The sequence below is a fragment of the Rhyacophila brunnea genome, unplaced genomic scaffold (assembly GCF_057557595.1).
Source record: "Rhyacophila brunnea isolate RB1 unplaced genomic scaffold, BYU_Rbru_1.0 scaffold_21, whole genome shotgun sequence".
Taxonomy (NCBI): domain Eukaryota; kingdom Metazoa; phylum Arthropoda; class Insecta; order Trichoptera; family Rhyacophilidae; genus Rhyacophila; species Rhyacophila brunnea.
Genome location: NW_028232871.1, coordinates 32721587 through 32735467, shown reverse-complemented (window position 1 = coordinate 32735467; position 13881 = coordinate 32721587). Strand labels below are relative to the sequence as shown.

The 13881-nt window shown below is 36.8% G+C and overlaps 1 protein-coding gene across 1 annotated transcript in view; it reads left to right on the top strand.

The window, feature by feature from the left end:
• The window catches only part of norpA (no receptor potential A), a 138921-nt gene extending 126185 nt beyond the window's left edge, over positions 1 to 12736 (top strand). Inside the window, exons 14-22 of the mRNA XM_085948923.1 lie at positions 28 to 234; positions 1273 to 1437; positions 2324 to 2528; positions 5099 to 5251; positions 5512 to 5692; positions 7309 to 7512; positions 10086 to 10242; positions 11010 to 11099; positions 12531 to 12736. Coding sequence (XP_085805049.1) covers positions 28 to 234; positions 1273 to 1437; positions 2324 to 2528; positions 5099 to 5251; positions 5512 to 5692; positions 7309 to 7512; positions 10086 to 10242; positions 11010 to 11099; positions 12531 to 12599 — 1431 coding nt within the window. The 3' untranslated portion in view covers positions 12600 to 12736. The remainder of the gene's footprint in view (positions 1 to 27; positions 235 to 1272; positions 1438 to 2323; positions 2529 to 5098; positions 5252 to 5511; positions 5693 to 7308; positions 7513 to 10085; positions 10243 to 11009; positions 11100 to 12530) is intronic.
• The last annotated feature ends 1145 nt before the right edge of the window (positions 12737 to 13881 follow it).

Here is a 13881-nt window from a genome sequence, read left to right as displayed (position 1 = left end):
ATATAAAGTCGTGATTGAAACTTTCAGGTGTTTTGGAATGCGGGTTGCCAGATGGTATCGCTGAACTTCCAGACGTCCGACTTGCCCATGCAGCTAAATCAGGGGAAGTTTGAATACAACGGCAACTGTGGTTACTTACTAAAGCCTGACTTCATGAGGCGAGCTGACAGGAATTTCGATCCCTTTGCCGACGCTCCTGTAGATGGTGTAATTGCTGCCCAGTGCGCTGTGCAGGTAGCTATAATAGACATCTTATTCTATTCAACTTTTAAAAAAAGCAGATGATATGTGTGATTAAGTGAAAGAAATCATGGAAAACGAATAAATGGAGACAGATGATCTAAATTCTAACGGTGTTCTGAAAACTGAAAAAAGTATCGTGAATTAATTTCATTGTTAATAAATTTAACTATTCAATGTTTTTGATTTTGTTCAAATTATGTTTTTCAATATTTGAGTCGCCTAGAGTTATCATAACTCATATTTTGCAATTTTGTCATTTTTGAGTTAAATATACCTAGTGATTCTAAAGGCATAATCTATATAAAGAAAAACAGTTGACTATCAAAAGTTACTTTAAACCATGTCGTCAACTGAATGCAGAACTATTCTAACTTACATTTGAAATTTTTGAGGAGAGGGGAATTTTTTGAAACAACTTACTGAAATTATTTCGATGTGAAAACATTGACAAAGTTGACTGTTGGTGTCATAACTCACATTTTTCAATGATTAATGTGAGTTCTGCCATCAAAACCTTTCTAACCAATCAGGGAGCTCTATTTCTCATAGTGTTCTGTGTGTCTGCAGCCTTAGGAGTATTATAATTATGTATTAATAAAAAAACACTGTAAATCGACTCACTCACTCATTAATATTCCAGGGAGTTCAATACTTTTCTTCTAATTACAAAAAACAGTGCTCTGGTGATTTTTTGCGATTATCCCAAAACTCGATTTTTTGAATATGTGAGTTATGCCTCTAGGCAACTCATTTTCATTGTATTATAGAAATAACAAAATTTTCCACGAGTATGAATGTCGCACCAAACGATTTGACTAACCCAGAATGTTGCCTTCTATGAATCAAAATATAAAGGCGGTGGCCATCTGCTGAATTAATTTGAAAACATACTCAAATATCACTTCGACAATATAAAAATCATTCTGTGGACTTTTATCATGATGCCCGGAAAACAAAAAAAACTAGCTAACACTATTACTGTCTCACTCTGCATTTAATCAACACGAACTAATACTATATTATCCTCAGGTAATTGCCGGGCAGTTCTTGTCAGACAAGAAAGTTGGTACATACGTGGAAGTGGACATGTACGGATTGCCGACAGATACTATCCGGAAAGAATTTAGAACAAGGATGGTGCCTGCCAACGGCCTTAATCCAGTTTACAATGAAGAACCTTTCCTCTTCCGAAAGGTAATTAATTTATAATATTACACACTTATTCCTAAATGGGTTTGAATCTATTCTTATACCCCGTTTACAAGTGCATGGATTTACTGCTGGCAGTACGTATTATTGCGACCAAAAATGTATGTGTAAACATGTATTATCCTGCAGTTGCAAGATTGCATGCATGAATCAAAAAAGTTCAAAAGCTTCTGAATTTTTTCATGCGACAATTTTTCGATCTGCGCCTACGCAGTAGAATGATAGTGGCAAAAAAAACAAACTACACCGCGGAGACTTATTTTTAGGTTAACCGATTTTTACGACCTGTCAAATAGTACCATAAAATGACAACATCGCGACTCTCTTACTCTTGAAGAATGAGATTGGAGAAAAGAGAAGTTTCCAAAATAAACCCGTCTCATCTGCGTTGTACCTATACTTGTACGCGACGGACTACTGAATTTGACAATCGAATACTGGCGAATTATAGAGCTTGATTTTGTGCTTTCAACTAGTAAAAATAACGGCGGATTATAGTAGTTGTCGGATAATCGAGCTGCTGATTACTGAGAGTGTATTGTAATATATTTATTTAGATCCAGAATATTGGGTGGCTGTCTGTGATGTTTGCCACTCCCAATGTCCACTTCACAACCCTCTGAAAATTGGCTAACAACCGAACTGAAGTAAATAAATCTTCATTATCGCAACCACAGACTCAATTTGGAAACAGATTTAATTTATTCAAATCTGTAAATGTTATTTGATTGAAGATAATTGAACGATGTATCATATTGTGTCATGTCTCACTCCTAGCTAAATTTTGGAACAATACACTGGATCCTTACGCCATTAACAAGGGAGTCAATTCAGAGAATATATATGAATAAAAATCTTTTTTGTTGACCAGGTTGTACTACCAGATCTTGCCGTGCTCCGTTTTGGAGTATATGATGAGAACGGTAAGCTCCTCGGCCAGAGGATTCTACCTCTCGACGGACTGCAGGCAGGATACCGCCATATCTCCCTGCGTACGGAAGCCAACTTCCCGATGTCGTTGCCTATGCTGTTCTGTAATATTGAACTAAAGATCTACGTTCCGGACGGCTTTGAAGGTATGTAAGCAAAAAAATCTGGTACTATGTTTTAATTGACAATCAATCTACGACACTGTGACTTCTTTTACTATTCGTTATCATGACATTCGGTCTCGAGCTGGTGTTAAGAATACGTTATCAAATATAAAGTAAATTACCATGTTCGATCCCAAGCAAAGCATATGGGCCTCTACAGGGTGGTGGCTGTTATCAAAGCTAGAGAAAATTTTAAAATTTATACTTTTCTTAAAATAGAGGTTCAGTTCAATAGAACAGATAATTTATATGGACCATCTCGTCGGCCGCCAACGGTACGTTTTGACCAAATCCCAGTGTGCTTCTCCAAAAGGGTGACGTACCTGGGAGTTATTCTTGACGATAAGCTGTCTTTCGCTCACCATGCCAAGACGGCTGTCTCCAAGGCCAACGTGGCCTTCCAGAAGATGACCCGAATGGCGGGCAGCAATTGGGGACTTAGACCTAGAGCCTTAAGGCAGCGGACGGCGCTGATCTCGCTTACTAAAGCCTACCATACTACCTCCACAGACGCGCTTGCCGTGCTCGCGGGAGTGCTACCCCTCGGTCTGCACGTCCAAACGAGAGGATCGATCACCCTTCTCTTGAGGGGGATCAGCATCACACTGGCCGGTGTCCCTCTGACACCGCCGCCGATATCCGAGGAGGTACCTTACAGGAAAACTGTAAGCGAGCTAGTCTACAAGACCGCATTTGCGGCATTGCAGTCGAGGTGGACGGCTTCCTCCAAGGGCCGGCACACTTATCGTTTTTTTCCAGACGTATTCTGCAGGCACCAAACGCGGAGACTTCAACCGTCGCACTGTACTAGCCAGTTCCTCACCGGCCATGGTAACTTCGCTGCCAAGCTTCATGGGTTTCGCTTAATCAAAGATGGGCGAAGATGGGCCGGGTTGTACCTCCGGGCATGACCAACAAGATGCTGAACACAACCTCTGGGATTGCCCGTTTATGGAATCCGAACGAGCGGAGCTGTTTGTCAGGGTCCGTCCTCACACGGGCCCAATTGGATATGCGGACCTGATTGCAACAGAGGCCAATTTTGCGGCATTTGAAAAATTCGCAGCGTTATATGGGGAGCAGAATAATCCCGACTCTTCTGTAGAATCAGACTAAAATCTTGAGCATCAGTACGCGGGTACACAGGGCGTATCTAGCACTCAGAATGGAGCAAAACGCACTGGAGCGCCATTCCGGTTCGTGAATTCCTCAAGAATACCGTTCCGTCTCCTGGAATCCTCGAATATATCGTTCCTTCTCGTGGAATCCTAGAAGATAGCAAGATGTCTCGTAAAATCCTCGAGCCTCATCAGAATATTTCATATGGCGTTCCGGTTCAAAACATTTTGAAAAAATAATAAAATAAATATCTTAATGTAATCTACTTTTCAAATATTCACTACCTTCTTATCGATGCACTGGAAAATCTATTAGGCACTCATAAACTTATGTAGGTATATTGCTTTATAATCAATTAAAGAAAATTGTTTTTGATTATTTTTTAATAGTTACCATGGCAATCTCTTTTAGAATTTTCGCATTCTTACTAAGTTTAAATAATGAATAATGATATTTTCATACTAGGCGAATGTATTAGATTCTCATAAAATCCCTGTATAGTGCAGGTAGTAGATGGTTTATCAAATACAAAAGTAGGTATCACGATACTATTTACTTTTAGAATATTCTCTACATTCTTATAAAGGCACTGGAAAATCTCATACAACATAATATGCAATATTGTTTTTTAAGTTTTTTTTTTGAATTTTATATTTATACTCAATTTCACATCTCACCTCTCACTGGTTAGTTTTTGAGATACGAAACTGTTAAAATAAATCATTTAACCAAGAACCTGCTTTTTGTTTGATTTATATAAAATGTGTAATCAAATTGACACCACGGATGCTGTGTTTACTGGGTGGGTCAAGTTTAATTATTATTATTAGGACGATGCTTGTCTGAAAAGACAAGCCTTTGCCAAATTTGAAACATGCCAAACCATTTTTATGTTTCCTACTCCAATTAGATTCAAATACATTTAGATATTTATATTTGTGTATTAATATTATGATTTTGTAAACGATTTCGTAAACTTATATTATTATATATTTTGATGTCACAAACAACTGATTCGGGCGAATGTGGTGATGAAAATTTTTTATAAACTACATTATGTAAAACTGAGATGTTTTTTGTATTACAGTTATTTTTGTATCATATCTAATATTTCACATATTTTTTGAAAAAATATTGAGCGTTCTGGTTCGTAAAATTTTATATTTCGAGCACTAGGCGCACAACGCCGGCGACCTTGTGACTATCTTTCTAGAGTCAGTCTTAAGCACCGAGGTGCATGGTTGCAAATAATCGGTCCTGTGTGGCTCCGTTCGGGTCGAAATGTGAGCAATTAAAAATATTCATTATGTCGCAATACAGCGTTGTGAAAGGCGGCCGTGCATAATCCACGGCTGTACAGACACGGCGGGTGGAGGAGGGTGTATTGGACCCAATAAAAATCAATGCAATAATTTGGGATATTTTTATTTTAGATTTCATGGCTGCCCTCTCTGATCCGAGAGCGTTCATGGGTGCAGCGAAAGAAAGATCTGACAATATGAAGTCCATGGGAATCGAAGAAGCCAGCGGAGGAGGTGCACAATCCGGTGATCAAAAGAAAGTCAAGGTCGAAGAAAAAGTTGAAGGTATGATTTGTCTATGTAACTATTCAATAATTGTATACTTATAAATTATATTAAATATTCATTCGTGGTGTTCTCCAAGTATCAAAGTCTTACCCCACCTATGTTCATTTATTTTATCATTAATCACTCTTCTGTTTTATAATTTGAATATTAAAGTTGTGTTCAAATTCTAAGATTTATATCTTTTTTAATATCTACTTTATAATTATGATAATCTTTTATACTAAAATTTAAGTGAAATTAACATTGTTATTTTTCAGAGCCCCCTCTAGTCTTTGAGCCGATAACAGTTGAATCCTTGCGCCAGGAGAAAGGTTTCCAGAAGACAGGAAGAAAGCAACAAAAAGACTTAGATATGATGAGAAAACGCCATGCCAAGGAAAAAATGGCAATCCAAAAATCCCAGTGTGCGGCTATCGAAAAACTCATCAAAGGAAAAAAGTGAGTAACATAATTATTATTATACTTGGTTATGATAAATCTGATGATGATGCTCATGATTGTAGTGACATCGGCCTGGTTTTCTCTTCTTCCCCACAGGGGAAGGGGAGAAAAGATCTGAGGCCACCAAGGACCTCTTGAAAAAAACCCTGAACCCCAGGGAAATAGGGGTTCAGATCACCGCAATAAGGAACGGGGCTGTCATTGTACGTACACCCATGGGAGAGAAAGGCACGGGAACTAATATGAAATAAAATGTTTTTAATTATTTGCACAGCATAGCGTGGTGTCTAACTGGGCATTCGGGGTTATTCGTCCGATGGGTGAAGGGCTGCATTTCGTCGTTGAAACTAGAAAATTGTGTAACTCCAAAAACACTACTTTACAGGAGAGACAAAAAACATTATGGTTTCCTATACAAATGTATGGTTTTGGAGTGAAATCATCCATGATTTAACAATGATACAATTTTTCTGGAAATACAAAATTTGCAAGACGGATAGATATTATCAACGGCCACTAGATGGCATTCAAAGTCAATTTTCGATTAAAACGGAGTTACACAATTTTCTAGTTTCAACACTTAACACTTTAAACAAGTAACACTTTATTACACCCACAAAGTTCTGGAGCGGGAAAGAGTCCCACCCCTTGTACAGCCGGTCGTCCGCTGTCTATCTCGCTCTAAAAATTAACACAGCCAGGAGAGGGGCTGTTAAAACATAGCACTTTTTGACAGTTTAGACGGTTAACTTATTGTAACAATTAACCGCCTCAATACATAAATATGATAAACTACCGTCAATAGCCGCATTGTGTATACAATAGACCCACTGGACTTTGTGGTAGTAATAAAGTGTAATAAGTGCCAGCTGTACGACCATATGGCCAAGGGCTGCACAGCTAAAGAAGCCACATTCGGCCACAGTACCGGACATGTCCACCCCCACAAAGACAGCCCGGCAAAGTTTGTTGCATGCTTCAAGCACAAGCAGCCCTTCGCCCATCTAATGAATAGCCCCGAATGCCCAGCTAAGCAGCACGCTGTGCTGCGCAAATAATTAAATTCATTTTCTTTTATGTTAGTTCTACGTACCTTTCTCTCCCACAAAAGCCCAGATGAGGGGGGCGACCTCAGTCTTGGGTATCTGCTCCTGAGTGTGATGCAGGGCGGTTGGTTTGGAGAAGTCCTATATCGCTATATGTAAACTTCAGAAATGGGGCCAAAGATCTTTCTAACGCCCGCAGCTACTGGTAATAACAAGCTGTCAGTTAATGTCTACGTCACGTAGCATAATACTGATGATTATGCTATGCATAAATGTGAAAATAAGTGTTTTTTTTGATCATGTCCGATCTTAATAAGATCATATGGGCCCCCCACAGAGTGGAGGTTTGCATTAACAGATTTTGTTTTTACGAGAAATGGGTGTTGGTCACTTGCTCAACCTATTATATTTATACTCTAACTCATACAAAAATTGAAAAAAAAAACAATGTGTACTTGCCAGACCCAGGATTTGAACCTGGGATCCACAACGTGATAGGCCGATACTTAAGCCACGCGGCTATAGTGGGCGCTTGAATAAATACTGAATTTTAATATATTCTTTTAGCAAAGCAGAACTAACCTCAGACCCTGCAGTCCGTAAACTAGTAACCGAACAAACGGCCCAGTGGAGTGAGCTGGCGGAGAGACAGCGACGGGAACACTGGGCTGGAGCTCGGCAGCGACTGCAGGAGCAAAGAGAACTCCTCGCCAGACTCATGGAGTCGGCACAGCAAGCTCAGATGAAGCAGATGGAAGGCAAACATGAGCGGTAGGTTGTATTCATTGCTTTAGCATCGTCAGTGTACCTAATACCATCTTTTGTAATTTATCGATCCGTAAAGAAGATAACATTATAAGTGACTGCATAAATGGCACCAATCCTTCGAGTCCGTTAAAAACATAATGTGGATACTTGTTTTCTCCGACATATGACTCAAATGAGTTGGTATTAGCTAATCTACCTCAATGTGCCCCATATATCGTCGGTGTTTTGTAAAAAGGGCGAATTAACCAAAATGCTATTTTACAGGAGGATTTTTAACTTTTGACATTTATTTGTCTATTACCTGTGCATGATTATAAATATCTAACAAGTTTATAATAAAGCTTAGAAAGAATACTGTCATTATAATAGGCATTATTATATAATATTTTAAAAGGCCTAATATGTCACATTCACTTTTTATTCGTAATTTTAATTAATTTAATTTTAGTCGATTATCGTTTTTAAGTACTTTCCTGTGGAGATACAAATTCGCCGTTTTTACACAACAAAGCTAGTGGGGTACATATTGTATTTTCATTAAAATCTCGATTTTACCAAAATGGTTGATTCGCCCTTTTTACAAAACACCGACGATATGTACTCAAGATTTCTGACAAGATTAAATGGACGCAACATGTGAAAAATTAAAGCACCCTCATAAACCACTGTGCCCGTAAATCTGAGTGTGCCCAAATCCCTTCGTACAAATTTCATTCTTCTGTAAACAGAATATACAGATGAAAATGGTCAAAAAATTAACATTGTAATAAGACTCAATTGAGGCTGTTCAATGTTCGTAACCTCCATAATATTCTGTCATTGTGAGATAATTGCAAAAAATCTTCAATCAGATTTAAAATTAGTTGTCAAATATAAAAAATGACAGCAAATGAATATAAATGACTTTAAATTAAATTCCGGTTAAATTTTATTTTTCTGACAGCTGGATTTGATATCTTACAGAACCAGAACCAAGAAAAATATTTAAAAAAGTTAATATGGAGGTTTTCGACTTTGAAACTAACAGTTTCAATTTATAAATCTGTGTTAGTTTCTACACATCATTCTCTACAATCTCTAGCATCTACAAGAATTTATAAATATGAGTTAAAACTTAACGCTATGTCCACTGAAACAAGGATGATTTTGCAGGTTTTTGTCAATGCCATTCACTTATTCTGTAAAACAGTGGTCTCCAAACTCAACGATGTGAGCTATTTTCAGATATTGAAATTGTCTGTCGAGCTACTTATACATAATATTCCTTCTTTATAATTTTTAACCATACCATAACCATACATAATATTATTTATATTACTTAAAATAAATTAGGACATTGGACTTTCAATAAAACATAAAATGCGTAGGTAATGATACACCCCTGTTACAGGCGGGCTTCTCCCGGTGTAAAATAATCATTTAGTAGCTTAAGTCGAAACGTAACCCTGACCTCTAGAAACGGCTTCATAAAACATCTAATCTGATTCCTTGCTCAACCACGTAAGTATTTTTTATTCATATGTAAAGGCCTTCGTCCGGTGTGTGAAAATCGCATATTGGGCGGAGGTGTAATTAAGATAAATTTAATTTAATTTAAAAAGCATAAATGATGATGGATGAAAGCGATAATTTTAAGACTAAATATAAGTATTTAAATATAATAAATTTTGCCGCGCATTGTGCGTGAAATCCTCGCGCGCCGGCGCCAGGGTCAGGCTCGTGATTCGCCGAATCAAAGATCATTCGATAAAATTTGGCCAATCACGAGAGTCGTTTTTGCTGGACGGCGTCGGTACGCGAAATTTAAAAAAAAAAGAAAGTGAGTAAGCGTCCCCTTTCCGACATATACGGACCTGCGGACCTAATTGTAAAAACCTAAACATGTAAAGAAAGTGTAAAATATAAGGAATACCAAGTTACACGAGACAGACGTGGTTTTATTTAATTCCACCCTCAAATATATCGTACTTTTCTTTTGTGAATCCGGGGTTCGATGGACGCCTGAGCTAGCCGCTGGAACCCCGGGGATCTCAGTAACTTTAATTATTTATTTATAAACAAAATATAATTGAAAAATATCTTGAAATAAGTGAGTCAAAGTAAAAATAATTAATGAAAAGAATGGCATTCACCTTCCTCCACAATTTTTTCAATTCTCGGTGAGCACCTTGTCACTCCCACCCGAATACTCAAATCAAGATGTAGATCTGTGAGTCTGTTTCTATATTTACTTTTAACCACCTTCAAAACGTTGATTCACATAAGTAGGTATAACAAAACAATGTTTTCTTTTTGAGCGCAATTCGAACTAAAATTGGATAATTTCGGTTGGGACGAAAGGCCATACAGATTCTACATTCAACACTCTTAAGCAACAAATCACATTCGAATTTGTAAATATGATAAAATATCCTACGCGAGCTACCGGTGGCTCGCGAGCGACCATTTGGCGATCACTACTGTATAACATCTGCACTGTCCGGTGTTGACGTTTCATAGGGTATGCAATATTATGTCAATGTTTGAACCTGTTCAATTTCCTGTAATTTTTTTAATATTCTATTCTATATTCATAGTGAAATCAAAGAGATGAACGCCCGCCAAGCGAAGATCTCCGTGGAGACGAGCAAGGAAGTGGCTAATGACAAAACCCTCAAGACTAAGGGAGAGAAGGACCGCAGACTTCGAGAGAAGAAACAGAACAATACCAAGAAGTTTATGGATGAACGTAAAGTAAGCGCCTCTTACCATTTTATTGGTTCCTTTCCAATTACTGGAGGTTGGAGTGTATCCTTTTCGACCTTTCTCAATTCCTAGACATTGCAACACTCCTGTCTGCTTGTAAAATAATATTCTTATATCTTATGTTGAACAGAGTCAAGTATTTATGAATCATCATCAGCTGGGTCGATCCACTACTGGATAAAGGCCTCTCCCAGCTCCTTCAAATCTTCTCAGTTCTTCACTGCCATATACATTCACCAAACTTTATACTCCGCTCTTTTAAGTATAGTGATGAAGAACTGGCCTGCTGCTATCACTACGGGTGCTCGTCTAAGAGTTATTGCTACATTTTGCACAAGTGTGTATCGAATGCATGTGGCCTAACGATTATTAAGATTGTTAGTGTCTGTTTTTGTCATACCTACTGTCTTGTCTTTATATGCCGCATCAGGATATTAAAACAAACATTGTGATGACTCAGATAGTTGTCCCACGAATCTTCCACTGACAGGCCTTTCGTGTCATACAATGTCAAGAGGAGAAGGGCTAACCTATTGAAAACTGTTTGGCAGCCAAATTATCCATATTACGATCCTCAGTCATGAGGTGGTGTGACGAAGAAGAACTAATATTCTATTCATCTAAATAATTTGTATTTTTTTCTTGTGTGTAACCGGATATCCTTGACTAACACCAAATCCTAAACTCAATGAAAGTTGAGATCAATAATTATCTATTGTTATTTCTGTTTTATGGATGATTATCTTTATTTTCAGACGGCAACAATCAAACAGGGACGAGAAAAAGAAAAACTTAAAGTAACTCATGATAAACAGCTTGAAGAGCTATCTAAGGAAGTTGATAATGTAAGTATAGATATACCATCATAAATCGTCAGGTGTTCGAATTTGTAACTGAGCTCATCACAGTTTAAAAAGTATTGAATGAAATGTCAAATGTTAACAAGTTGCGCCCTCACTCAGCAGACAATTTATACTGCCGTATAGTAAAATCGTTGAATTAATAAAGTATCCACCAACACGTTTCAACACCAACTATAAGCCAGAAGAAAAGGTTACAATAGTTAGCTTCCATCACTTGAAATACGAATTGCATTTATAAGCAAGCTTCACATGTGTGCTCCAGACAGTGGTGAAGGTTGGAGGTAGGCCGTTAAGATCTGACATAAATAGTGCACACTAAACTTTGTCAGCCAAACATATTTGTTTTCATTGAGCTAAGACTACAGTATATTGTAGTGTTTGTTAGTTTTTAAAAGTCAATTAAACCCTGCCTAATCTAAGAAGCCATAGTAGATGATAGTCAGAAATATTATGTATAAAATATCTAAAATAATTACCTATGTCATTAAACCATACATGCGAGGGATCAGATCCTACTTCGTACCCTTGTGGCCGCAGCCTCAAGGGTTCCGTTGTCGTGGCCGGCCCTCCCTCACCCTGCAGCGGTGCTACAAAAGCGATGTACGCGCTGCAGGTCTGGGACTGCGGGAGGTGCAAGAGTTGGCGACAGATCGAGGGAAGTGGCGCGTACTTGTCCTTGCCCTATGCCCCAATGTTGGGTCGTGAAAGGGTGAAAGAAGAAGTTTAACCCATGTTTCTCCACACTTGATAAATGAACCTTCTTCCAGCCTCACCCAGAAGGCAACCCACTTTCCATTATTTTTGTGTTACCTGGTGCACAGCGGATAATACAGTGATTTCATTTTTTACGAAATCGAACATACTAAAACAATATAGAATCTCTATAAAATGTTATAATCATAGACCCCACAAGGGTGGGCTGACAGGGCTCCAGCCTGGGGGTCCGGCGTGGCGGGTCAACCAGATAAATGAGATAAACACACGTCACAAATTTGCTCTAATATTAAAAAAAGTCTCCTGCGCCTATTAATTCAATAATTACATTATATAATATGTGGTTGCATGATGCAATTTTTGATTATTGTGTGCCGATTCTTGGTAACTCCATAATTCAAGTGGTTGTATTTAAGAATATAAAAAAAAATCGCTAAAAATAATGTACCCTTAATTTTACCTCAAACACCATTTGGAAAATGCTACTTAGAGCATCACACTGTAACCTTAGCGATAGGTAGGGGGCCCCGCTAAAGATCCTAGCCTGGGGGTCCGTTTCAGGATGTGGGGGCCATGGATTTAATACAGAACGTTCATATTACCTACTCCTTTTATATTATTTTTTAGAAGTTCGTTTTGTTCAGTGAATGAATATTTTTTATTATAAATATATTAATTAGACTATTTTTTCTTTTACAGCTCATCGAAATGTATAAAATAGAAGAGGCCGACTACGACATGAGCTCGAAGACCGAATTTTACGCCTAAACTGTTTCTTTTTCTTTTTTCGATATCCTTTTATTCAATATATTTTGGATAATACCTTTTATTTTTCTGACTAAAAATCTTTTTAAATTATTGTCAATTTCTTATTACCAACATAATTTATGTTAAATTTTTCCATTGACAATATTGTTTATTATTAGAGTGTCTAGTAATTTATTTAATAATCTATTCATATTAGAAATATTAGTAGTTTCAAGGGATTTATAACTTGAATTATTTTTAAATACTACCTACCTATATTAAATTTGTACACTATTTAGGTTGTCAAAAACCTATCGTTTAGTCAAACACTGAGATGGAAACTTTTCCAGTAATATGTATATTATTATAAATATATTTGGTAAAAATTTACCAAAACAATGCCATGAAAATCATGAAAGATCTGATAGATATTTAGCTTATAAGCAAACACGTAATTGAGAAGCTGGGGATTAAAGGGATCCAAATGCAGACGTGACAAAGTTGAATAAGTCAACTGCAAAGATGGGGATTTCTGAGAGCAGTTTTTATAATTTTTCATTTCAAGCAGTTATACATGTTAATCTTTCTCATTCATAAATAGGTAGATATGCGGCGGTGTGAAAACTGCTCAATTGCACTTGTACCCCTTTAATCCCCTATTCTTATTACTTATATAGATTTGTTTGTTTTAAAAAAACAATATTTTATACTATAAAACACATCTTTCCGAATATAAAAAAATATACATCATTAGATATTAACATTCACAGCAACAATCACAATAATGTTGTATAATGCGAATTGTGATAATTCTACAACAGACTAACCAGTGTAATATACTCTATATTTGAATAATTCCGTGTTTCTGGGCAAAAGATCCTAAATCAGTTTTGTAACATACAGAATTTTGCTCTTTTTTATTATGTTATTATGCATTGTCGATAAGTCAATTTTGATTCATAACATTATTTCCAACTTTAAATAGCATGCAATACAAAAGAAATATAAATGAACTTCTAAGCAATATTATTTGGAAAAGTGCAATATTATATTAAAAGTTCTCAGCTGCAACAAAACAGAAATAAAAACTTTTGCCCATGAACCACAATATTATTATTAGTGAAATGGAATATTACGCAATAATTTCTAATGCTTTATATTCATTCTCAACAATATAAATACTGTAAAAGAAATAAAAAAAATATTCCATTTCATAATAGAAGTAAATTATTGCATTATTTTTTCTCTAATCCCTTTGAAACGACATTTTTTTATTCCAGATTTCGCTAAGTTACAGAATAAA